The 26,701-nt window shown below is 43.6% G+C and overlaps 2 protein-coding genes across 5 annotated transcripts in view; one reads left to right on the top strand and one right to left on the bottom strand.

The window, feature by feature from the left end:
• Positions 1-6,457: 6,457 nt before the first annotated feature.
• CTXN2 (cortexin 2) lies at positions 6,458-13,082 on the bottom strand. 4 transcript variants are annotated; one of them, XM_081839419.1, is made up of 3 exons: positions 12,473-13,082; positions 8,249-8,299; positions 6,458-6,942 (listed from the first exon to the last, which is right to left on the bottom strand). In XM_081839419.1, exon 3 carries the CDS (start codon positions 6,892-6,894, stop codon positions 6,649-6,651), a length of 246 nt encoding a protein of 81 aa, XP_081695545.1. In that variant the 5' UTR covers positions 6,895-6,942; positions 8,249-8,299; positions 12,473-13,082; the 3' UTR covers positions 6,458-6,648. The 4 variants fall into 4 exon arrangements, with proteins under 4 accessions (XP_081695545.1, XP_081695543.1, XP_081695544.1 ...); XM_081839417.1 differs by having other exon boundaries at positions 12,507-13,081; XM_081839418.1 differs by lacking the exon at positions 12,473-13,082 and adding an exon at positions 12,247-12,422.
• A 6,268-nt stretch (positions 13,083-19,350) lies between these two features.
• The window catches only part of MYEF2 (myelin expression factor 2), a 22,180-nt gene continuing 14,829 nt past the window's right edge, over positions 19,351-26,701 (top strand). Inside the window, exons 1-3 of the mRNA XM_081839409.1 lie at positions 19,351-19,636; positions 25,021-25,250; positions 26,431-26,483. Of these exons, the coding sequence (XP_081695535.1) occupies positions 19,491-19,636; positions 25,021-25,250; positions 26,431-26,483 (429 nt within the window). The 5' untranslated portion in view covers positions 19,351-19,490. The remainder of the gene's footprint in view (positions 19,637-25,020; positions 25,251-26,430; positions 26,484-26,701) is intronic.

Here is a 26,701-nt window from a genome sequence, read left to right as displayed (position 1 = left end):
TGCAAATATGGGATAAAAAATTTAAAAATAATAATAATTCAAAGCTCTGCCAGCTGGCTCTGACCAAGGCACAAGGCAAGGAGAAAATTGGGTAAGTTCAAAGTGAATTGAATTTACTCTCTCTCCATCCCTAGTTTGATAAGCAGGAGGAGGGAAAAAAACTGAGAGGAGGTGGGTGAGAGGGAGGGTAAATGAGTATTTTAACCAGAAAAGTAGCAGGCAGGACCAAAATGCTGAACCCTTCACTCAGAGAAAAACAATTATGCAATGGGGGTTGAAGATGTGGAGTCAGGGAAGAGTTCTCCACCTGCAACCCACCTGCTACATATCCACTTTAAACCCAACCATTCTTACCACTTTGGGAAGGGCCCAGCTTCTAACTTCAGAAAACACATTTTGGTACTTGTTTATTTTTCAGCGATATGCAAAGCTCGCCTCGAGCGGACACAATCCAACCCAAAATTAAGCACATTAAGGCTCATTGAATTTAATTGGCTCAAATATGCCTAGTTATGTGTTGGATTGTGGTCAAATACTACAAACACAGCAAATTTTGGATGCCTGTGTGCTTGCAAACATCAATCAGGGTGCCACAGCCAAAGATTTTGGTGCTCTTCCAAACAATTTGATATAATCTGGAAGTATCTTTGGAGAGTATATTCCAGTATTAGCTCTGTTCTGGCAAGCTTTCCATATGCAGTTTCTATTGCTGAACTGGCTGTCACTGTTCACATGTGCAAGTCAAACGCACATTCATGCACATCTTGATATGAAGCGTTTAGTTGTGATCCCAGCTGGTAGGCTCATCTCGAATGTGGGTGCATCTTCCTGTCTGTCTTGCAATGTAGGTGGAAATCTGCCTCCCCATCTACTATCTTGGACAGCTAGATGTGTGCAGGACTAGTCAATGAAAACTTTTATTGCTTACGGTTAAAGGCCTTTAAATAAGTTCATTAAATAAGTTCAAACAAAACACATTTTTGAAAAAATATTGAAAGTGCTGTATATGCATATTAAATAAAGATACAGTGGTACCTTGGGTTACATACGCTTCAGGTTACATACACTTCAGGTTACATATGCTTCAGGTTACAGACTCCGCTAACCCAGAAATAGTGCTTCAGGTTAAGAACTTTGCTTCAGGATGAGAACAGAAATCATGCTCCGGCGGCACAGTGGCAGCAGGAGGCCTCATTAGCTAAAGTGGTGCTTCAGGTTAAGAACCGTTTCAGGTTAAGAACAGGCCTCCGGAACAAATTAAGTACTTAACCCGAGGTACCACTGTATTGCATGATATTGCATGCTACCATCTTTTAAACAGACAATATTTCCAACTTAACCTGGCAATTCCATTCGTCAATCAGTGGTGCGGAAAAAGGAACAACATTAAGAATCTTGCACCTGCTTTCTTTCTTTCTTTCTTTCTTTCTTTCTTTCTTTCTTTCTTTCTTTCTTTCTTTCTTTCTTTCTCCCTTTAAACTAATACAACACAGACATGCTCCTGGGGACAGATCAAAGTAGAAAGCTTTTCCCCGCCTCTAGATTCTCTTTAGGCACAGATTTCTGTTCACGTTTCCCTTCTTGGCACTGTGCTGATGAAAAGTCCAAGGCAATATCGATCGCACAATATCTACAGATGGTGTTTTATTCAATTCTGTCTCTCAAAATGCTGAATATATCATCTCGGATTCATTCAAGTTGCATTTATTTTTGCATTGTTGGGATTTACTTTCTTAGGAGAAAATCTGGGCCGTCGTTTCTCTCTCTCTATTTGTTGCAGACAAAGATTTCACAACATGAACAATTCATCCAAATTATGACTGAGTCGTAACCCTGGTGGGGAATGAAATACCGTAATAATTTTAAAAAGCTTACCTTTTACAAATGATATTGGAGAGGATGTTGGTATTGTCAGGAATCTGTCTGCTTCAGCTGTCTATCTTTAGGCATCTCCAAAATATCAAATGTTTATACTGTGCAAGCCCTCTCTTTAAACCAACCAGCAGTTATTTTCTAATTTTGTAATATACCTTGCCAATGGTGTCCTTTCCCACCACGAACAATACTTCAGCGGCCGGGTTCTTTCTTCTATATAGAACACCGAGGGTACCAGCCAGTCCCTGAATTTGAAACAGAAGGTGCGTGTCCAGAGGAACATTTCAGCTTTTTAAATATTAGCTAGTAATGAGCCCATTAATTCTTGGACGGAAGGCGTCAGACCTGGCACTCAGCTCTCCCTGAATGTCAGTGGACCCAGTGAAGGTGATTTAGGTACTCTTCAAGATCTTGACCTCTGCTCTCTCGAGTTCATAAACTATGTTTGCAATTGTAAATGCACTCACAGAAATATGCACAGGGCTGTTTCGGACCATATTCCCAGCCAGTCATGTGCTACTGAAATAATGACTATGTAGCAATGTTTAAAAGTAATTAAATATTCATGCCAATACGCTGGATTTTTTTTTTTTTTATACCCTTGAAGCTTATGAAGGTCATTCTTTCACTTTAGGCACTGGGCGTGATTCAGCAAAAAATAGTTGTGAGTATGGCAACCTGTTTCTTGGTAAAAAATGGACATTTGAAGATGCCTCTCACTAGATTATCCTATCTAAGAACTGTTAAGAACTGTTCAAGGGTGACAGCAAAAGAACAAAACCTTACGTTATCTTTATCCTGACGAAAACATGGGATACTTACTATCCATCCTTTAACATCTGAGTGCTGCCATTCATTTGATTTTGGGCGGTCATAGAATCATAGAATCATAGAATCATAGAATCATAGAATCATAGAATCATAGAATCATAGAGTTGGAAGAGACCACAAGGGCCATCGAGTCCAACCCCCTGCCAAGCAGGAAACACCATCAGAGCACTCCTGACATATGGTTGTCAAGCCTCTGCTTAAAGACCTCCAAAGAAGGAGACTCCACCACACTCCTTGGCAGCAAATCCCACTGTCGAACAGCTCTTACTGTCAGGAAGTTCTTCCTAATGTTTAGGTGGAATCTTCTTTCTTGTAGTTTGGATCCATTGCTCTGTGTCCGCTTCTCTGGAGCAGCAGAAAACAACCTTTCTACCTCCTCTATGTGACATCCTTTTATATATTTGAACATGGCTATCATATGAATGCAAAATGATTCTTTTAAAGCCATCCTAGTTGGTGACCACCACTGTGGGAATGAATTCCATAGTTTATATGGTGTGTGAAGAAGTACTTTGGGGGGGGGGGTCTGCCCTGAAGCATGGAGAAAAGGCTCAGTCAATCACGCACCCCCACCCCCACCGTGGATGGGATACAGTGGATATAAATACAGAGGGTGGTAGTCCACTAAGTTGTACTCAGGGTAAATCAATGCTTCTTAGTCATGTTCATTAATTTATATGGGTCTACTACTCCAAGTGGGACGCGGGTGGCGCTGTGGGTGAAACCACAGAGCCTAGGACTTGCCAATCAGAAGGTTGGCTGTTCGAATCCCCGTGATGGGGTGAGCTCCCGTTGCTCAGTCCCTGCTCCTGCCAACCTAGCAGTTCGAAAGCATGTCAAAGTGCAAGTAGATAAATAGGTACCGCTCTGGCGTTAAGGTAAACGACGTTTCCGTGTGCTGCTCTGGTTCTCCAGAAGCGGCTTAGTCATGCTGGCCACATGACCGGGAAGCTGTACGCCGGCTCCCTCGGCCAATAAAGCGAGATGAGCTCCACAACCCCAGAGTCGGCCATGACTACACCTAATGGTCAGGGCTCCCTTTACCTTTTACTACTCCAAGTAAGACTTAATTGAATACCACCCATGGAATTTGGGAATATGTGGAAGATAGCTATCCTGGGTTCTGATTAAAGTGGAATGAGAAGGAAAATAGGCAGAAAGCATCCATGTAGAAGTACCTAACAAAGGATCGAATCACTGATGGGGAAACTGTGACCAGGATTCCCAGGTAAGATCCTCCCTCTATTGTGTGGGCAGGTAATCCCTCCCCTACCTGGCCTGGTCTCCTTGGCAACGCTTCCCCCAGGTGGGATTGGACAACTGACTGAGGTAGGCGGAGACCTCCAGGTATCCCACCTGAGGGAAGGCAAAGCCAAGCCTATGCTGTTGGAGCCACTCCAGATCTAGGGGCTGCACGCATCCACACAAAGGGCGCCCCCCGTTTTAGGCGGGGAGCGGTCATTCTTGTGCAGATAAGGCTACCCAAATCTTTATAAAATTTGTAGGAGTTTTGATTTGTTTTGTTCTCTTTTATTGTGTTAATTTTATTGTTTTATTGTTTTTTCATAAACCACTTTGAGCGCCCCCCCAATCAAGTGGTATATAAATTTCATGAAATATAAAAAAACAAATAAAATCCCTGACCATTGGTCATGCTTGATGGGACTGGTGGGAGTTGGAAGTCCAACTCCCGAAGAACCACAGTTTTTCCATCTTTGAGTTAAGTAATGCAACAAATGTTAGGTGGCCCTTTGGCCTGATACAACAAGATAGTTCTTGTGTGCTTGAACTGTTTGTTCTTTTAGTTTCTGCATTTGATAGCTCACTATAGGTTTACAAACTTTAGCCCAACAAAAGTGGGACAAAAACAAACCACCTGGGGGAAAATTGTGGTATGAAGAGTTGTCAACTCAGGAAGTTATGGGGCATGCACTAATTGGAAACGAAGCAGTGTGTCCACTCCAAAATGAAACCGGCTGAGCCCAAGGTGCCGGCTGCTTAAATGAGCGAGGGGCGGGTTCAAGAGAAGCCCACTCCCAGCTTCATTGGCTCCACCCCCCGCACAGCCCAAGCTGTAGCCTGCATCCCCATTTGCCAAAGCAGGGTCCAGTCAGGTTGAATTCCCCCATTGGGGCCCCAGTGAAGCCTCCTCCGTCCCGTAATGCCGCCACACGCGAGGCTTGCAGGCACAAACGGTATTCAAAGTGGGATTCCATATAACTGCCCTGATACCATTGTGAAAATGTGCAATAAAAAAGGAAGAGACTCTGATTTCTTGTATTCACTGGAATACTTCCAAAAAATATTGTCAGTCTGCAGGCAAACTGACTCTCTTAAATGTCACACTGTGCCTCATGAAGGCCTCTGGAAGGAATGTTCCCTATTCTTGCTAGATCATTCACACATGCTGCACTGTTACCTCCCCGCAGTGTTCCATTGTATTCCTATTTCCTGCAGCAATTGAACCCGCTCCTCTCTTTGGACTCTGGCTTTCACGTTCCCAGCCTTCCCTTTAAGATCCAGCGCAGTCTGAGTGGCATTTTCGTTTAGCCGACAGACCCCGCAATTCCCTTGGTTGTCATTTGTCTAGATTATAAGGCAAATGGCACAATATGAAATTATAGAGATGAATGAATGGTCTGTCTGTGCCGATTGGCTTTATCTCAGCGGGCTCTCCGAGCACCTCTTTAACAAGAGTGACAAGGCTGAGATGAAATTTTGATTCCAGCATTTCTTAAAAATGGAATTGAACAGCTGTCAAATATTGTCACTCTCGTTCTCGCTGTATGAGCTAAGAGGTGACCTTGAGGCACAACTAGTTACTGCCTCTTCTTTGTGTCTTCTCCAAGCTTTTTCACGTAGTCTTCATTGTGTGAGACAGTAAGCAGAAGTAAGGACTGCTCCAAGCTAGCCCCTTCTAGGTGTTCCTGGATCAGAAGGAGGGCTCTCAACACTTCTGGGTTCCCTGAAGGAGAGAGATAAAGATGGGGGGGGGGGGTGTGTTGATCCTCTTCTCTCCCCAGCCCCATAAAAGCAAACTCTTGATTAGTTCCATCTCTCTCTGCGCCTGGCCCAGGAATGTCTGGTCTTCAAGGCTGAAATCAAGGCATTATAATTTTCTGTTCAGGTTGGACTTGCAAATCTTGACCATGCTTTAAATCAGGGGTCAGCAAACTTTTTCAGCAGGGGGCCAGTCCACTGTCCCTCAGACCTTGTGGGGGGCCGGACTATATTTTGGGTGGGAAAAAATAATGAACGAATTCCTATGCCCCACAAATAACCCAGAGATGCATTTTAAATAAAAGGACACATTCTACTCATGTAAAAACACCAGGCGGGCCCCACAAATAACTCAGAGATGCATTTTAAATAAAAGGACACATTCTACTCATGTAAAAACATGCTGATTCCCAGAACATCCGTGGGCCAGATTTAGAAGGCGATTGGCCCCCCGGGCCTTAGTTTGCCTACCCATGTTTAAATGCCCCCCTCCCTCAACACTTCTTTCTCATTTGCACAATTATTGGCACACCTTTGCACACTTCGTTCTTACCTGGACACAGTGCTTCCCCCCACAAAAAAAATGTTTAGGGGTACTCTCATTTTCCTACTCATATTGAAATACTGCCCCTCAATGAGGCCAAACTTAGATTCACAAAATGTTTAGGGGTATGCGTAGCCCTGCGTCCCCCCCAGAAAAAATGAACTGCCTGTACAGTAGAATGCCAAAGCAGGAAGCACGTGAAAATAATTATGAATCTGCAACAAAGCCTTTATTTAACAAAACAAAGCAAAAATGCCACCCCCATGTCTTCAAAACATAGAGGTCTGTTACAAATGCATCCTTACTAAGGAATTCCAGAGCCCCTTCCCCACCCCCTCCACCCCAAATGAAAAAACACACATAAGAATTAAGGCAGGGTAATTTGTTTTTGGAGTATTTCATGCAAGCGCATATTCAAACGTCCCCTTATCCAGCCCTTCCACCTCATCCTCCCACGTGGAGGATGGCATACTGCTATAAGGGTCTAATAAGATTTTGAAGCATCTGATAATCAGAAGTCCCAAAAAGACACACAGGATCCCCACGAAGGCAAAGCCGGTTTTTTGTTCCAGAGTGAGGGGAAAGGTGGACACCTCGTTGACACTCATGCTCAATGACGCGTTGTTGCAGTAGTTACTGCTCATCTCTGGGCTTCACATCCTGCTGGGCTTTCGAGATTTTCACTTCTTCGCCTGTGAACAAAACAGGAGGCATGTTTTGGTTGTAGAGATAGCATTAGGCTGCTGCCTGAATGCAAGACTGTCCCTGCAAAATAGGGACACTTGGAGAGAGTCTGCTATAGTAGTGAGTGAGCGGCTTTAGTTTAGTTGCTAAAAGTGTGATTTGGGAAGTTCCTAGTTTAACAACAGCCGTAAGCAAGCTGTAAGGGACGCAGGTGGCACTGTGGTTTAAACCACTGAGCCTCTTGGGCTTGTCGATCGGAAGGTCAGCGGTTTGAATCTGTGCGGCGGGGTGAGCTCCCGTTGCTCTGTCCCAGCTCCTGCCAACCTAGCAGTTTGAAAACACACCAATGCAAGTAGATAAATAGGTACCATTGTGGCGGGAAGGTAAATGGCATTTCCATGCGCTCCGGTTTTTGTCAAGTGTTCCATTGCACTAGAAGCAGTCTAGGCATGCTGGCCACATGACCCGGAAAGCTGTCTGTGCACAAACACTGGCTCCCTCGGCCTGAAAGCGAGATGAGCACCGCAACCCCATAGTTGCCTTTGACTGGACTTAACCATCCAAAGGTCCTTTACCTTTTTTATTTTTACTATCCCAGTTTCCCACTATCCTTACACAAGGTCAGACATTTTGTTCATCTAGCCCAATATTATTTGCTCTGACTGGCAGCTGTTCTCCAGGGGTCCAACAGGGTCTCAGTTATTTGCCATCTGATCCTTTTAACTGGAGGCACAAAGGATTGCTGTGACAACCTTCTGCATGTACTGTGTCACTGGGCTAAGGTCCCTGCCTCTTATCCTTAGCCTGCTTACAGTCCCAAATATCTGCAATGCAAGAATGATGACAATGGTCTGTCTTGCACGGAAATTGTCTCAACAACTTCTATTGGGCTATTGGGTTGTTGTTTTTATTTTTATTAGGTATTTTGTGGTTTTATATCTTGATTTTATTCTGTGAACTGCCCTGAGACCCCCGGGTATAGGATGGTATATAAATTCAGCAAACCAACCAAACAACAACAACGTATGCCTTGTACTTTGAACATTCAAAAAAGCTGTATAGAAGTTAAAACATTATTATTATTATTATTACCATGTTTGCCAGCGTGCAGGTCATAAAACAATTTCTTCATATATATATATGTGTGTGTGTGTGTGTGTGTGTAAGAACTAGTTTAAATAGTTTAAAATGGTCTCAAACTAGTTTAAAATGGTCTCTTCCAACTCTATGATTCTATGATTCTATGATTCTAGTTACATAGTGAAATCACCAAAGCAAGTTAAAAGTTTATGTATTGTAACTGATAAATGGTACCTGATGCATTCATATAAGGCACACTTCCAGGCTTTCCTGAAGTTTGAACAGCTGTAGAGACATAAAAAAAAAGGTTAAATCATTGAGCTGTTTTAGTTGTGGTACAAACAGGCAAGTGCTGAATTGAATTCAGGTCTCTCTCAGAAGGAATGAGATAGCTACTAGCTGGCATGTTTTCTATATCAGAGCAAGAACACACAATAATACTGTAGCAAACGGAAAAGGGGGAAAAGAGGCAAACATGAGACAAAACTGCATTTGAAAATGCAGTGTTATGTCTGAATGTTTTATTCGACTTTTATGGGCCCACCTAAAGTACGTGTGTGTGTGTGTGTGTGTGTGTGTGTGTGTGTGTGTGTGTTGTGGATTGTATCCAGTGTCACTTAATGTTATACCTGTTCTGCTGGCCAAATGTTTGGACCAGCAGAATGCGGCTGCACAAGAAATTGCACAAGCACGTTGCTGGTAACTTCATTTGCAATATACAGTAGATATCTGCTGTGAAATGAGTTTCTGCTAGTGCAATTCTTTCGCTGGATTCCTATGTTGTGCAAATTGAAAACTCACCTGTCTGCTAGCGCAAGACAGATTTGCATGCAAAGTGGATGTTCTGTCACTGAACTACAGTTTACAGATCACCTTGGCTGTCTCTTAGTGCAGACCCAGGTCATCAAGCTTGAGTTGATGCTATAGTTGCCAGCCACCACAAACCACCATTGTCAGGGTTGGCAGCAACACCAGCAGCAATGATAATATTTTATTCTCCTGCTAATTATGCTGCTTCAAATGTGCATTTTGTATTTGACTTCCTTTGGTAATGTTTTGTTTTGAAATCTTCAAGATAGTATTTTAGTTTCCTGTTAATTATGTTGCTTTGAATGTATACTTGACTTTCTTCGGTAATGTTTTATTCTGGATTGTTTTATTTGATGCATTCTTGTAGGTTGTAAAGTGCTTTGAGATATTTTTCAACAACATATAACGCGGTATAGAAATGAAATGAACAACAACAACGGCTCTTCCAACTTAACCTGGGGCTTAGCTACATTAGTAAAAAAAACAACACGTGTTTTGAATGTGTTATAAACAAGCAACACCAGATGGCGCTGTAGAGCAAAAAACTTTTCTATGCAATTTTACATAGTGTTTTTTTTTCCTTTTCTTTTGTTGTAATGATTTAATTTCTGACTTATATATAGCATCCGTCTGTCCCTCCCCCTATGTGTAGATCCACCTTTGGGTAGTCACTGGATAGCCAACGAAGTTGAATGTTGGGAGATTCGGGACAGGCTAAATAAAGGACTTTGTGCAGTACATAGCTAAACTATGGAACTCCCTTCCATGGGAGGCACTGATTGCCACCAATTTGGATGGCTTTAAAAGAGGATTAGGAAAAATTCCAGGAGGAGTAGGTTATCAATGGCTACTAACCCTGATGACTGTATTCTACCTCCACTGTTGGAAGCAGTATGCTTCTGAATACCACTTGCTGGAACCTGCAGATCCTGCTACAGGCATCTGGTTGCCCACTGTGAGAACAGGATCCTGCAGTGACTTGATCCAGCAGGACTCTTCCTATGTGTTGCCATGCACAGGCTTGTCGATATATTCCTGTCCACATATAGTGAGCAGGTTAACACAGGAGAAAATAAGGTTTTAAAAGCAACCAATCCTTGAAAGACTTACCCAGATCTCTTCGGGAAAGGAGATGAAAAAGGGATGGGAATATTTCATCGGAGCTATAATCATATTTCATCATCTACTTTAGTTTCAAAGACTGGATTGGAAATGAGAATTCGTGACTGTGAAGGTCAAAAGCAGTCACTGTACTCCTTGTTCCGGTTCATTGCTATCTGATAGCCTGATTTATTTTTATTTTTATTTAAAGGATCGCTTTATGGACCTTTCCAGAGAATAAAAATGGAAATGCAGACCTCCCTCCTTGGCTGGGCGGGTGCAATGGTAAACGGCATGAATTGAGAAATCCCTAGCTGGAAATCACAGGCTGAAATCCTAACCCCACTTACCTGGGAGTAAGTCCAACTGGATTCAGTGGGACTTCTGAGTAGGAATGGTCAGGATGACTGAATAGGCAAACAACTATTTCTCACCCCCCAGAATAAGCACACTGCTCTACAATCTGTAAATATAGGCCTGCTTTGCAGAGATGCCGTAAGGATTTCTATAGTAATGGGTACAAAGTGCTTTGAATTAAACGCTTACAGGAAAATGTCATGTGGATCATTATCATTGTTATAAATAGCAATGCCCCCATCCCAACATCAATAGTGCTACAACCTTTTCTCACATAACCAAACAGGGTGGGGTTGCCCTGTCTCAATGTGGTGTGTTCCAGTGCTGAAGCCAAGGAGTGCACAATTTTGCACAAGTCTGCAATCTTATGGACCCTTTCCCGTGAGAAAGCCCTATTGAACACAGTGAGGCTTACTTCTGAGTAAAGATACACAGCAGTGCACTGCAAAGTTGTTATGGCATGGCCACACCTAAAGACACTGATGCAGCTTTGTTTGTTTCTTATGCCAATCATCAATTGCAGGCAATACCCTCACTGGGGGGAAAAGCGTGTTTTCCCATTGACAGTCAATACTGCCTTGAGCAGTATTGAGGTAATGTAATACCTTTGCAACCCAAATACGACTTGAAGGAAAGATGTCTAGATCTCCAGCGGCAAATAAGTGGCAACTGTGCATTTATTGCAATTGCACATATTTTGGAATGCCTCTAAGATGACACATATCTTCTATGTAGAATAGTTAAGATCCAACATCAATAGGGTGCTAGAATGTGGGTGTTGCCACTGCGCTGTTTGGGGTGTGGACTGGGGATGGAAAAAAATCTGTCAATTCTGGTTCTCCCAGTTTCTAATTTTTCCACTCATAAATTCATTTCTCCAGATTTGTGCAGCAAATTGTGATTTTTTAAAAAATCCTCACAAAAATTTATCAGCATTTTGGTGCAAATTTCTCCGAATATGCACATTTTTGTATACAGTTTTGACTAACACACACATTTTTGCATGCATTTTTCCTAATAGAATGCATTTTTGTATGTCATTTTTACCAACATATTATTCCTTATGCACATTTCCCCTACAATATGCAATTTTTTAATAATGAAAAGCCTGGTTGGTTGGAGAACCGCGTTGCAAAATTTGGATATGTGGAAACTTCAAAGGATGGTGGTGTTTCAGTTCTCATCTTGTTTCAGAAAGTAGAAATTTGAAAGATTCCCTTTTAAATGTGAACAGAATCAAATTCCCCCCTCATCCCTTGTGTGGACAGCCATCTTGCAGATTTGGCCTTTATGGTATTCCTGTAAGGTATTGCCTGGCTTTTGCAAAAAAAAAATCTTTGCCACTTTGGAGCAACAGCAGGTTGCCTCTGAGCCAACAAACACAAACCACCGAAATCTTACCTTGCAGAGAAGGCAACACTTTCCTTTTGGAAGGCATAAAACATAACACTAATGAACTATACTTCCTTGATGAGAGATCTCGTCTACGTTTACCAACCGCTGTCTATGCCCTAATAATACTAGCCTTTTTTGGGCAGCGGAAGGAGATGATGTGTCGCTGGGGAACCTGCTAGCGTCAGTGTGGCTAGACTGGCTTGTTAACATACTAGTACAGTATGCATACATATACTGAACAGGTTAACGCAGCAGCATGTACATTTTTAAAAACAAGCCAGTCGTCGGTTGCATCTGAAGCCTCGTGGGCTATGACTCCCTCTCTCTCCGGTTGCAATCCTCACGACACCTACTTGAAAGGGAACCCCACTGCAACCACCAGCAGGACTTGTTGTCGAGTAAATATGTTTAGAGACCTGGGTTGCTCAACACCCACTAAAAATCCTTCAGCATCTAGCAGGCTTTCCTACCCCCTCTCCAAATAGCATCCTTGATTTAGGTGCTCTATGCACAAAAGCAACATGAGATCTCCGGCAATCCCCCTCCCACCTTCGGCTGCTCGACATTACCTGGTCATAACAAGAGAGAGGCAGAGGCAGCAACAACCGCGTCTTGGGCGTCGTTGCCAGGGAGGAAATCGACACTGCCCAGCTAACCAAGGTCAATGCCATCCTGTTGCATTAAGTCCAGCCATGGCAGATGGATGCCTCACCCATCCTCGCCCGAGCTAGATGTCAAAGCAACACACAGCCTTCCCCCCCTCCGCCGCCGCCCCGCACAAAACAGCCCACTCACCCCCGTCCGAGTCAGACATCCTGAGAGTACAAACCCTTTTCCTCCTTCTCCTGTGTCCCCATGCTAACGACCTGCCGAAGTTTCAAGGTCTCAGAAAGAGGATCAGGTCCCAAACTGTCAGGGAGCCCTGCGAGGATTTCTGGGGCTCCCGCCCAACGTGAGCATCGCCAGGGCTCCGGCTACATCTAACCACATTAGCATCCGAGAATCTGGACTCGGCTATGGGCGTTCCTTCAGCCGGGTTAGATGCCTCTGGGTGGGGTGGGGAAGGGTCCTTTCCCGAGCACACACACACACACGCACCGCTGGCAAGTACCTGGGGATGCTCAAGGTTTTAATTTGATGGTGAGGGGCGTGGGGTGGAGTGGAAATGTGAGGGGAGGTGGTGGGCAATATGAAAGCTGGCTTATCATGCAGCCAAGGCTCCCCCTCTCTTCCCCACCATCCAGATTGATCTGAAGTTCCTGCAAAACACTACGTGCGAGGCATTAGCAAATCTGCTATGCTCTCCCAGCTACTGCTGCTGCAGCGACGGCAGACTGGCTCCTATTTGCTTGCAATCCTCCTTGCAAAGCTTGTTGTTCGGAAATGTGCATCTCTGGGGAAGCGGTTTCTCGGCAGCCTCTAGGCACCTGGGGAGAAAACCAGGCGGGGACGGGGGTTGTTATTTATGGGCAGGGAGAGAAAGCCGTCCAGCGGGGGGAAGGGAGGGAGGTGCGTGGGAGTTCCCCACTTTCCCTGCTGGCTGCCAACAAATATTGGGGAGGGGGGTTGAAATGGACAAGGCGCAAAGTTGGAGGATGCCGATCTCTCTCTCGCTCCCCTCCCAAGGATGTGTTTTTTCTCCCCTCGCCCCCCCCCCGTAATCAAGTGCAAATTATTTAACTTTTTGTTTTATTTAAAGCAAGCTGCAGTAGCTTCCCGGGGGTCGATTTGAGTGTGCTGGGCAAGAACCGACTTGAATGCATAGACAGACAGACAGGTCGATCAAGCAAGCGAGCAATGGGCAGGTGGGATTGGATTTATTTATTTTTTACTTCGCATTTCGCCTGGGTTGCTCCGTTGTGGGGAACAGCCATGTTGTACGGAATCCGGCGTGTGCCAAATGTTTCCCGTTGTACGAAAGGGGTGATGGATTTGGCGTGTGAAGTCCCTTCCCCTTCCCCGGTGATTTCGAATCTACTGTATTGTAAATGCAACCTACAAAAGTCAGATAAGAGGCTGTTTTCCCTATTAACTTCAGTGGGAAGCGGATTTTCCCTTTTGGCGCTTCCCTTGCTGAAAAAAAGGAATCCTTCCAGGAATTTATGAGAGCCAGGAGGTTGTTTCCAGATTTTGTCTTGAAACTTACATGCAGCCGGCAACAAAATGAGAGAATCATTCACTTGAATAGTTAAAAACAACACCAGCACCCAAATATTTGATTTGATTTTACCTTATGGGGTACATCGTTATCTGCAGCTAAGCAAGGAGCAAGGGAAACACTCCATAAAGTTGATTTATATATTAACACGAATAAACACCAGGCACAATTTTAAACGATAATTTAATCTCCACGGTATCCTCGTAGCTCAACCACCCATTGGGGAACCATTTGCTGGAATTGTGTGGCATTGCTAATGTGCCGGATGAAATTACAGACCTATCCGTCATATTTATCTGCTATTAATTCTGCATCAAGTCATTTGCTATGGCTGCTAAGAATTGGTTGAGAAAACACAGACCTCCAGTTCTTGTGGGAATTCCAGATAACAGCTTATACCAATCTTATATCCATGATTATGAGAACCAAGAAGAGTATCAGAATAAGAATTTGATTTCAACACAAAGTTTTATTTGTGTGTGTATAGTAAGGGGGAAAATTGATGAGTTTACGTTTTGCTAAATTTTAGGTTAACTTGTTTTCAGTTTTGGGGATTTTCAGTGAATATTTTATATTGTTTATGGACACCACATGGAGCTTTTTGATGAATAAATGGTATATTGTTGTTTAGTCGTTTAGTCGTGTCCGACTCTTTGTGACCCCATGGACCAGAGCACGCCAGGCACTCCTGTCTTCTACTGCCTCCCGCAGTTTGGTCAAACTCATGCTGGTAGCTTCGAGAACACTGTCCAACCATCTCGTCCTCTGTTGTCCCCTTCTCCTTGTGCCCTCAATCTTTCCCAACATTAGGGTCTTTTCCAGGGAGTCTTCTCTTCTCATGAGGTGGCCAAAGTATTGGAGCCTCAGCTTCAGGATCTGTCCTTCCAGTGAGCACTCAGGGCTGATTTCCTTCAGAATGGATAGGTTTGATCTTCTTGCAGTCCATGGGACTCTCAAGAGTCTCCTCCAGCACCATCATTCAAAAGCATCAATTATTTGGCGATCAGTCTTCTTTATGGTCCAGCTCTCACTTCCATACATACGGTAATTGGTATATACATCTTGTTAATGAATGAATGAATGAATGAATGAGGAGGAAGAGGTTCCTAGGGGTTTGTTTCACTATGGAAAGGGTGGTAAACCATTTTGAACTAGTGGGCACATTTCAGAAGTTGAGAGTGTGTTGGGTGTGCCAACCACAAATGGCATAGCTTAACACAAAATGGCTGTGACAAGGAATGTGTTATAACACAAAATTAAAGAGACAATTGCCCCCAATAACCTTACGCTTACCATGGGAAGTCAGCTAGATCCTTCTGGTCCTGCTTCTGTGCATTTCACACACTGATGCTCTTGGTGTGTAATAACAACAGGAAGCATTCCTAGGTTCTTGGCATCCGCCTGTCTCGGGAGACAATGGAAGTATGTGCCTTCAGGAGTAAAGTCAAACCACTGGAGAGTTATGGCGCTTGCGGTACCTATTTATCTACTTGCACTGGTGTGCTTTCGAACTGCTACATTGGCAAGAGCTGGGACAGAGTAACGGGAACTCACCCCGTTGTGTGGATTTGAACCACCAACCTTCTGATCAGCAAGCCCAAGAGGCCCAGTGGTTTAGACCACAGCGCCACCAATGGAGCCATAGGGGTGGGGTGTGGGCGGCATATGGATACGAGATGGGCTTGATTCCTAATTACTTCATAGAATTTATTAATTAAAATTTTTTGCCCTTAAAACATACAATGTGTGTAATGGTTCTAGGGGTTGCTCGTGCGTAAATCGTCGCCACACCTGGCTGGGCTACCTGGGTGAACCCTTTCTGTCTGGACAGCCACTCACCCGTGGCTGTCTCAATCGCTGGCAGAATCCGTCAGTGGGCGTTTCTTGAACTTCTTCCAGCAAAGAAGCTCTTTGACGCCAAGTCTCCTCCTACTCTCCCTGCGTGGAAGTCTTCTGCGCAGGGAGGGTGTGGGCAGTGGAGGACCCGTGCTCTCCCCGCTGGTCTCCGGCGAGGAGTCCTGGAGCCCCCTCGCCGATTCCCCCTTCTGCCCCCCTTCTCCACTGGTGCTACGCTGATTTCCTTCCCCAGCAGATGGGCTGCCTCTCTCCCTACTGGGACCCTCTCCGGTATCCCTCTGGAGCCTTCCCTTCGCCTCTGGCTCCGATGGCAGTTCTCTGACAATGTGCAAAATGTAAACCACAAATGAAACACCAGAGATTAAAACATCAGAACAGCATTTGTGGTGCTTTAAATGTCTTTGTGATGGAACCATGTAACTAATCAGATTTCACTACATGACACCATCACAGAAACAGAATGTGATCAAGAGTCTTTACCCTCACACTGTACAGGTGGACGTTTTGCTCCTGGAGTCCTAGTTTGTGCCTGCACACACAGAAATGAAAGGAACGTTTTTCACAGCTTGCAAAACCCTTTGGCAAATAGTGTTCCCATTTCATTTGCCTTCATCCTACAACCAACCTTTTCTGTGTTGGCATAAGCACCACTTTATTGTTTGTGAGCAGCAAATAACTTCTCTGCTTGACAAATATTCACCAAGATTTAGCAAGATTTAGCAAAATGCTATGCAGTGGGAGCAGCATTGAGTAGTGTGACGTCCTAGTGTGCTTCAGCATGCCACCCCAATCTTGGTGTGGTGCAAGATTCCAGGGGTTCCAGACACTCACCCAGGGTTTGTGTTTCCTTTGGAATGAGGCACAGCAGAGACTGTGGTGTCTTTATGATATATGGTTTCTTTACACATATATAACCTGGGCCTACGATGGAGGGATTCACAGCATTAACATCCCAAAAGGGTATTGTTTCATAGCCACAGCCTTGGATTCAAACAGAAAACAAAACATATCTCTCCCTTTGCCTTTCCAGCCTGCAGTGGCATAGCATGGGGGGCAGGGGGGCCGTGGCGCAAAATTCCAAAAAGGCACAACCAGGTATCCCCACACAGTTGCCGGCTTCTGCAGGGATCCTGCAGTGGCCTCACCCCACTCTCTGTGCCAACTCTCATCATGCCTCTTGCTTGTCTGGATGGAGAGGGGTGTGCGATGGTGTGTAGAAACTAGCCTACCATCTGAAGATAAAATTTTGTTTCATTCATCTGACCCCTTTTGCTTCTGGCACTTGGAAGGTTGCCCTCAGGCTGATAAAGAACCTTCAACCCTGTTTTCGGTTAATATGCAAGCTGGAACTTTGCTGTCCTCCTGGAACTTTGCCAACATAGCCCCCCTGAGTCTTGCACACCAGCTTGGTCAAGTACAGAATGAAAGATGGCAGGATCCCCAAGGATGTGCTCTATAGGGAGCTGGCTTCAGGCCCTAGGCCTGTTAGCAGACCAATTCTGTGTTACAAAGATGTCTGCAAATGTGGCATTACAAAAATCAACCCTACCATGTGGGAATCCTTTGTTATGGTCCACCACCTTGCTGTTTTATTAGTTGAGGTGGTCTCTGTATTTACCTGCAACCCTGCCTGTTTGAGACATATGGATAGCTCAGTTGGTTAGAGCATGGTGGTAATGCCAAGGTTGCAGGTTTGATCCCCGTATGGGACCGCTGCATATTCTTGCATCACTTCCAACTCTAGAATTCTATTATTAATGTCCAAAAAAGCAAAGAAAAAGAAGAAACATAGGATGAGGAAACTGTGGGTCCCAGGAGCAGGTAAGTAAAATATATCCAAGGTGGGATGTTTAGGTCCCGATAAGTGAGTAAGGGAGCATGCAGGTGAGATGGGTTCTGGGAGAAGAAAGTGGTTTGGATCCAAAGAAAGTAGGAAAATGAAGATAAAGGGTTTAACTCAGCCATGAAAAGCAGTGAGTAATTTTGTGTCAGTTGCCCTCTCCTACCCCGTTGCATTGTTGTGATAGCAAAATCATGTATACACCCCTGTGATATTTGGAGGGCAGAATAAAAATGAGGTATACATAACATAAATAAAAAGAGTTACACCCATGCCAAACTGTATTATGTAAGCAGCTATTATTATTATTAAAAATATTTATTATTGTATTTATTATTACTACATGCCGTGAGGATTGCAACCTTCACCCCAACGCCCCAGGGCAGGTTACAACAATTTAAACGCAATGCGAAATACGGTTTTAAACAGGAGACAACCACAAAAATTAGGGGAGCCTTGAAAGTACACATCTCAGGCGTCAAAATCCAGGGCGAAGAGGTTTTGTTTTGCTGATTTCCAAAAAGCTTCACCGTTTACAGAGTTCGGGCTACTTCACCACTGCTCATGATATTACGACTTCGTTTCATTAATTCAGCTAACGAAAAGAGCCGTCGCCTTCGCCAGTCCTTCCCACCCCCAGTGCTTTTTTCTTTTTTTTAATAAATATTTTTATTAGATTTTCCATAAAAAAAACATTTTTACAAAATTATACATCCATTTTTAACTTAAACCCTTTTTTCCAGAACTTCCCTCAGCTTGTCTGATAATTTTCCGTTTATTTTTTATCCTCGTCTCACATTTCCCAATATTATATTGCACTCAAATACTCTTAATCACATCATATTTTTTAAACAATATTTCTAACAGTAATTTCACAGAGCTTCTTGAAAGCCAACAAACGTTATTTGCTCATCACAGAAATTTTTGATATACTCTGTAAATTTCTTCCAGTCCTCGGAGAATCTCTGGTCACGTTGGTTCCTAATTCTCCCCGTCAATCTGTCCATTTCTACGTATTCCATCAGTTTCATCCTCCATTCTTCTTTCGCGGGCATCTCTTCCTGTTTCCATTTCTGTGCCAGCAAAATTCTGGCTGCTGTTACTGCATACAAAACTAATTTCACGTCTTTTTTTACTAATTTCATTATCCAGTATTCCCAACAAGAGAGCTTCTGGTTTTTTAACAAAAGTATATTTCAACATTTTCTTTAACTCATTATAGATCATCTCCCAGAAGCTTTTTACCTTCTTACATTCCCACCACATATGGTAAAATGTTCCTTCTGTCTCCTTCCACTTCCAACATTTATTACACACTTTATACATTTTACCCAGTTTTACTGGTGTCCAGTGCTTTTTTCTGTGGGGTGGGGACGCATATCCCTAAACATTTTGTGAATAATAATAATAATAATATATATTTTTTTATTTATACCCCACCCTCCTCAGTCAAGACCGGGCTCAGGGCGGCTAACAACCAACAATAAAAACAAGTTGATTAAAATACAATTTAAAAAATTAAGATACAACATTAAAACATTAGGATGCAGCCTCATATAAGTTTGGCCTCATTGAGGGGCAGTATTTCAATATGAGCAGGAAAAGGAGCGTACCCCTAAACATTTTTTTTAGAAAAAAAAGGCACTGCCCACCCCGCCCCCACCTCCCAATATCGGGGTTTAGCCGGAAAAAAAAAGTTGGCAAAGGCCTAGGCCGCAGCCGCTGTCGCTATGGCAACCGGGAAGTTGCCGGTCGGCAGGCAGAAAGGCACCGCCGCGCTCACGGAGTTCTCGCGAGAGCCTAGGGGAAGCCGGTGCAGAGACTGAGGAGAGAGAGAGAGAGAGAGAGAGAAAGAGAGCGGGATCCAGCAAGTGGAGGCCGAGGCGCGCGCCCGCCCGCTCGCTCGCGAGGAGGAGGAGGAGGAGGAGGCGGAGGGCCTTTTCAAACCCGGCGGGGAAATGGCGGAGAACGACAAGTTCGAGGGGTCGGCGCCGTTGGGAGAAGCCGAAGAGGCGGCCGCCAACGACCACGAGCGGCAGCAGGATGGAGAGGCGGGCGGAGCCGCCAGGCCGGAGAGCGGCGACGGCGCCAATGGCGTCAAAATGTGTGTGTCTCTGAGGGAGAAACGGGGCGGGGCGGCGGGCCAGGCCGGGAGGGGGGCGTGGGCAGCCCGGCCAGACCCGTTACCTGAGCGCGGGGATTCGGGGGGCCGCGCAGGCCTCGCGCCAGGCGGGGTTTGTTTTTTTTTAGGGGGGGGGGAGTGGTCCCTGCGCCATGGCGGGGTTGAGGCTTCGGGTTCCCCTCGTTAGTAAGCATACCCGGCATTGTTTGGAGAGGGGCCGCTTGATGGGTGTGTTATGTGTGGGAGTGGGAGGGACAGAGGCTGGCTGGGCTGCCTGCGACTCTGGGATGGAAGAAAGGCAAGGGAGGCACACGGTAGGCCGTCGTTGTGTTTCTTAAGCAGGAACAGAGATGAGGATGATGATGATGATGATGGAGCAGTTATTATTAGATTGGCTCAGGGTATAAGCTGCCACATGATGCGATGGCGGCTGCACAAATGAAAGACCATAAAAGGAAAACAAAAACAACACGATTGTAGTGATAAAGAATAAGTCGGAGTCATGAAAGATGAAGAAATGGATCGAGAAGATTCATGAAGGGCAGAACCGTGTGGGAATGGGGTGTAACCCTGCACACACTTTACCTTGGACATAGGGCTTAGTTCTGAGTCGACAGGTACAGCGTGTCCTTTGCACCCACAGTTGGTTTACAGCAAGGAGTCCCTTTGCACCTTTGAGATGGGCAGCTTGTTTTGTGGCAGAGGCCTTTTGTGGACTAGGACCCACGTTTGTTATTCCAGGTTGTCAAGATACGCAACAAACAAGGCCAGTGTCCACCAAATGCAAGAGGATACAGTCTGTGACATTGCTATGCAAAGCCGCAACATGTATGCACAAGATAAGCACAGTAACCATTCACAACAAGAGCAATTGGTGATAACACTAGTCTGTCAGTGTGTGTTCTTGTTACGAGTTGGTGAGTGTTAAAGGTCCTGCTTGAGAACTGCTAGGTCGGTCTGTCCCAAAGCAGGAGAAGTTTTGTTTTAAAAGAAACTTTAATCTCACATTTTCCAGCTTCTAAAGTTTGAAACCCTTCTCTTCCAAGGTCCTAATATCCCTAGGGTTAATTTAAGAAACCTCTAGTTTGCTGGATTATTATAAATAAATAGAATTTGTGGTTTTTGTTGCATACTTTGTGACCTTTCCACTCTCTTCCTTTGGTGATTACGAAGAGCACAGAGAATGTGGCCCCACGCTCACTGTAGTTGCTCATTGTAATAGATAGGAAATAAATTCCACACAGACAGGAGAGCCTTTTCACATATATAATTACTGTATGGAATTCACTACCACAAGATGCATTGGTGGTCCCTAGCTGCATTAATTGAGGATAGGTCTACTTAAAGCTGTTGATGGACTTAAAGCTGTTGATCATGATAGCTGAATAGAACTTCCCAGTATGGCAAATACTAGATCAGGCATAGGCAAACTCGGCCCTCCAGGTGTTTTGGGACTACAACTCCCATCACCCCTAGCTAAAAAGACCAGTGGTCAGGGATGATGGGAATTGCAGTCCCAAAACATCTGGAGGGCCGAGTTTGCCTATGCCTGTACTAGATGGTGGGAAGAAATAGCAGAGAAGAGCATTCATGTGCTGCTTTAAAGCTTCCAGGAGCTGGCCACTTTTGGAAACACAATTCTAGACCAGATGGACCATTAGTGAGAAGCAGCAGGGGGTCTTGCTACATTTCTTCTTAGCCACTCTATAACTGGTTGCTGTAAAGGAATGCTTGGACTTCAGTCAAGTCACCTGTTCGGTTTCTCTGTTGAAAAATGAATCAAGTTAAGTTATTTCTTCAATGTTTATAGGTGTCATATTTGCTTTCTTAATAGCAGCAAACTTTTTCCACTTTTAACTTCTCCTGGAATGATGGCTTCACAGAATACAGTGGTGCCTCGCAAGACGAAATTAATCCGTGAGGCTCTTCGTATAGCGGTTTTTTCGTCTTGCGAAGCAAGCCCATTGACAGCTTAGCGGATTAGCGCTATTAGCGGTTTAGCAGCTTTTAGCGGATCAGCTGATAAGCGGCTTAGCGGCTTAGGAAAAGGGGGAAAAACCCGCAGGAACTCGCAGACATTTCGTCTTGCGAAGCAAGCCCATAGGGAAATTCGTTTTGCGAAGCGCCTCCAAAACGGAAAACCCTTTCGTCTAGCAGGTTTTCCGTCTTGCAATGCGTTCGTCTTGCGGGGCACCACTGTACAGTATACCTTTCCAGGCGTTTAAAGAGCTGCTCATCTGGTCATATAATCTGTCAAGTAAGGGTACTGCAAGGCAGGGAACATTCAGGTCAAATGTTTTTGGTTTTCATCGAATCATCAAATTGGGTTTTGTATATGTCTTTTTCATTTATAGTGTATGGTGTGTAGTATTTGAAGATCACATAAGTGAATAGTAAAACTGTTTAGAATAGAAACTTTATGGCCAGCCTTTTAGTAGCTATGGTATATCTTTTTATTGTCTGAACTCGCGTTTGACAACATTAAAAGTGGCAATACTGGGGGAAGCCTTTTTTAAAGAAAGATACGCATATCTTTGTATCATTGCATTATCCCAATTCTTTGTTAATTTTATAATTGATTGGAAGTAATATTAGGATCCCAGTGAAATAATTTTTCTATTCCTAGTTCATATTTATTGTTTGACCTGTTCAGTTTTTTAATCCATCATATTCAGCATTAGTCAACATTGCAGAAGTTTAAAAAAGAGACCTTTTAGGTTAATATTTTTATTCCATTAAACAATAATGTGAAATTATTTTTTAAAAAAATTATGACAAGCCCTGGGCTCAATTAATTTGATGGCCGATGCCATTCTTTTTTCATCTATCAATGATGGTGGTGGAATTCTTATTGAAAAGAAGACTATCTAGAGGAATGTCTATATCTCCAGTTTCTGTGGGAAACCCCCTGTGTTTTATTCAGTTATTCTAATAATACCACATGTAATCCTATGAATTTCCTGTAAAATCTGTGAATTGGTCCCTTTCTTGATGATTGATTGATTTGTGATTGATTGATTTGTGAAGCTTCTATCCCACAGTTCACCTTTGTTGGATTACCTAAGAACCTTCAAAGTTGGTCCTAATTGACTATTAGATAACAATTGCAGTTATTTTAGTCCTAGTGCTTAAATTCCTCTGGATTTTTCCTAGCTTGGTCAGGCACAGACCTGTCCAAATTGTGTGGTTCCCTTATCAATCCTTTGTTGTTATTTAGAAATATTCTCCTGTGAGCAATTGGCTTTTGTGTGGGTTAGAGTGTACAGACTTGTGATTGTGCACTTTCAGGTGGAAAAAGTGTACAAATTGACAGCGTGGATATGGGGCTATGTGATCCCCCTGTTAATATGGATCATTTTCAAAAGATGTTGGAGAAAGTGATTTCCAGGTGTTTTGTACACTGCTCAGGCTGTGTGTGCAATTCGGCCTTGTACATTAGTACCAGAAGTTACAAGCTCACAAACATTTTCACTAGCCTGGTTTTTCCTCCTTAGAGGGACTGGCAGATGGAGCACCCTGTCCCCCCTTTGCCAGTCCCCTCTACAACTGAAAAGCAGGCTAAATATAAATGTGGTGGGTTGCCACAGGGAGCATAGAGCAGTCCCTGCCTCCACCACTAAACTGCTTGGTTTCCTTGTTAGGCACATATTCTGTACACCTAGCTTGGAAACTGAGCAGCATGGTGATGGAAAGAAGGAGCATTCCTTCACTCCATGCTCATGTCCTGCTTGTGGACTATGAACAGGATGCCACACTAAATGGTCCTTTGGTCTAATGATGTATTGGACACGGATGTATTACAGTGGTACCTCACAAGACGAATGCCTCGCAAGACGAAAAGCACGCAAGACGAAAGAGTTTTCCGTTTTTTGAGTCGTTCCGCAAGACGAATTTCCCTATGGGCTTGCTTTGCAAGACGAAACGTCTTGCGAGTTTGTTTCCTTTTTCTTAAAGCCGCTAAGCCGTTAATAGCCACTAAGCCGCTAATAGCCGCTAATAGCCGCTAAGCCGCTAATAGCCATGCTTCACAAGACGAAAAAACCGCAAGACGAAGAGACTCGCGGAATGGATTAATTTCGTCTTGCGAGGCACCACTGTATTTTGGTTTCTGTGCTTGACACACATGAGGGGTTTTGCCCTCCTCCACAGCTAGCATGGAAACACAGGAAGCTGCCCGAGGTCGGATATCTTTCTCCACGGAGCCTGTTTCTTTTCTGTGGTGGGTGAGAAGCGCAGTGGGCTGCTGGAGGCAGCTTGAAGTTTTTGTCTCCTGGCAGTCTGCTCACTTTTCTAGATGAAATACATTGCCACCCATGGCAGCCAGTTTAGTGTAGTGGTCAGAAACATGACCAGCATAAGTCTTCATTACATTGCCTGGGCACATGCGTAGCCCCTAAGCAGAGAATTATCAAACTGGCAAATAAATGTTGATGCTGACTGATGTTAATAGAAGACCATATATGTTGACAGGGCAATGTAAAAAATATGTTCTTCATGCATGTCAGTTTGGGCACCCACAACCTGTACACCAGCAGATATTTCTGTTGCTGAATTGTATGCTAAATAAAGTTCCTGCTTTGTAAACAAGTGTTGCTGTCTTCAGGCATTCTGATCCTCTTAAGCGTGGCAAAACTGAAATAGTTCCCTTCATAAGAAACCTGAGTGACTTTTGACTGAGTGTCATGGTCTTATATTGTCTCAGTTGTGTATTCTAGTTTGTAGAAGGAACTGCTGGTTTAATCCTACTGGAAATGAAAGTAAAGATATGGTTGAGTGACCTATGTGCAGTTGCTAACATTGTCTCTTAGTGAGGGAAAAATGTAACACTCTGAATGCATTAGGACTTAGATGAAAATTATTGCTTTCATTTAATCAGTCTCTCTAGTCATGGAAACTGGACAGAGATGCAAGCCAAAAAGGAGAGGATCATGGGCTTCATGTGATGCTACATGCATCTTTGTATTTGCACATGCAGGTTTATTTGGTTTTTAAATAGCCGCAGGGATCCCCAATCCAGATTGGGACCAAAGCACAGCTGGATGAGGAATTAACCCTTTCTTTCCTGTGCAGGGTCTTGCCAAAATCATTCCTGGGAAGCTGTTTTTGGCATAAATATAATCTTTTTTCATGGGGGGACTTAGTCCCTCCCCCTTCCCACTCATACTACAGTTCCAATTTTGGATCCACTCCCATGCCTGCTGTTTTAAAACATATGCACACAGGTGTGAAGGTATTACCCTGAATATGTGTCATTTTTCCCTGTGATAGGTGCTACTTTGGGCTTTACATTTTGTCATAAAGACTTGATAGAATTATATACTTAAAAGCAAACTAATATTCTTATTTTTTTCCTTCCTCACATGCAGGGAAAATGATGAAACGGGAAAGGATGAGAGACCACCTGTGAAATCAAAGTATATTTCAAAGCCTAAGGCAATCCCGTCTCTTGGACACAGGAATAGATTCCATCCTTACACAAAGGAGAAGGGTGCAGGCACTGGAGAAAAGAAGACCCTTAACCGTAACAGAGTATTCATTAGCAACATCCCATATGATATGAAATGGCAGTCTATTAAAGATCTTATGAGAGAGAAAGGTAACTTGCTCCTTGCAGCCGGCTTCTCACAGGAATGATACAAACTCAGATATCTGGAATACTGTGAAACACACAGTTTTGGTTTGTCCTTTTCAACTTCTGCTTGTTATGTCTACTTTCCCCCTCTCTTTCACTGGAGACATTTGCATTGCAGGATAGTATCAGTAAACAAATGAAGTATCCACAGTCTCCTTCCATTCTTGTATGATAGTAGGTAGCCTAGAGAATATGCATGCCCTCATGAACCTTTAAAGGGACTGCGTTATGTCTAGGTGTAGTTCTGAATATAAGCAAAATTTAGTGTGCTTTTAAAGTATGAATGAAAAGATGTCCTTCAAAAGATGTTTCTGTATTTTTCTTGGTGGAATCTGGCTGTAGAATTCTCTGTCTGCATTGTCACTTCTGCCATGACTTGTCTGTCTGGAGCTCTATATCACGTTTGTTACTACAGTTGTAGTTTTTTGAATGCCCCAAACTTCTTGCCATGGGCACGTCTGGGGTGAAAGAAATCCCAGTCCATGAACTGTCAAAAGTTGGTTTTGAATTAACTGGAAAAAATGATTGCTTCAAAATCATGCAAAGAACATTTGGTTTCTAGGCTTTAAAAATAAATAAATAAAACAAACCTTTAACTGTGCTAGGTGTATCTGTTGTAAGGTGACGTGACTTATATGATTTGGTTTATGCAATGAAACCTTAGAAAGTGTGTGGCTTGCTGTGAAATTTTTTGACTTTTGTAAATTGGTTATTCTATTGAAGGCAACCTCTTTACTATTTGAAGCTATTCAGGTAGAAAGTCACCTTAAAACAGCTGTTGTTAGCAGGATGACAAATGTCACTGAAAGTGTTATTGTTGATGTCCTTAATTGAGAGGTGAAGGGACTATTTGTATATCTGAACTTGTTCACCAACTATATCATACTGGCCAAAATATGATCTGTAGTATGAATTAGGTTAAATATAGTTGTTTTTCTTTAGCTTTTGAGAATGTGGCTGTTGCATATTCCTGAAAATTAGCTAAATTATATAGACCTTGACAGGAGGTATGTTGGTCTGGTTTTGATTGTTGGTGAATAATAGGTGCTTCTTCGTAGAGTTGTGCACAGGGACACAGCAAAGCAAGACATTGGTGTTTAAATGCATTGTCTCTTGGTATTTTCCCTTTGTATGTCTTATGTAGTTGGTGAGGTTACATACGTGGAGCTGTTTAAGGATGCAGAAGGAAAATCAAGGGTAAGTGCCGTGGGCAATCATCTGCTAGAGGTTTAATGTTCCTCAGCAGTTTTACTTTTGTTTAATACTTGTACCAGTAATTGGAAAGTAAGTTTCATTTTTTTTCATTGATGTTATTACAGACTGAGGTTTCTGTATCAGATACAGCTTTGTCAACTTTCATATAAACTGGTGTAGTTGGATGCAAGGGGAAAGCTCTTTAATATGTGTCTAAATAA

The sequence above is a fragment of the Podarcis erhardii genome (assembly GCF_964252035.2).
Source record: "Podarcis erhardii genome assembly, chromosome: 14".
In the NCBI taxonomy this organism is placed as follows: domain Eukaryota; kingdom Metazoa; phylum Chordata; class Lepidosauria; order Squamata; family Lacertidae; genus Podarcis; species Podarcis erhardii.
This window is presented reverse-complemented; position numbering and strand designations above follow the sequence as displayed.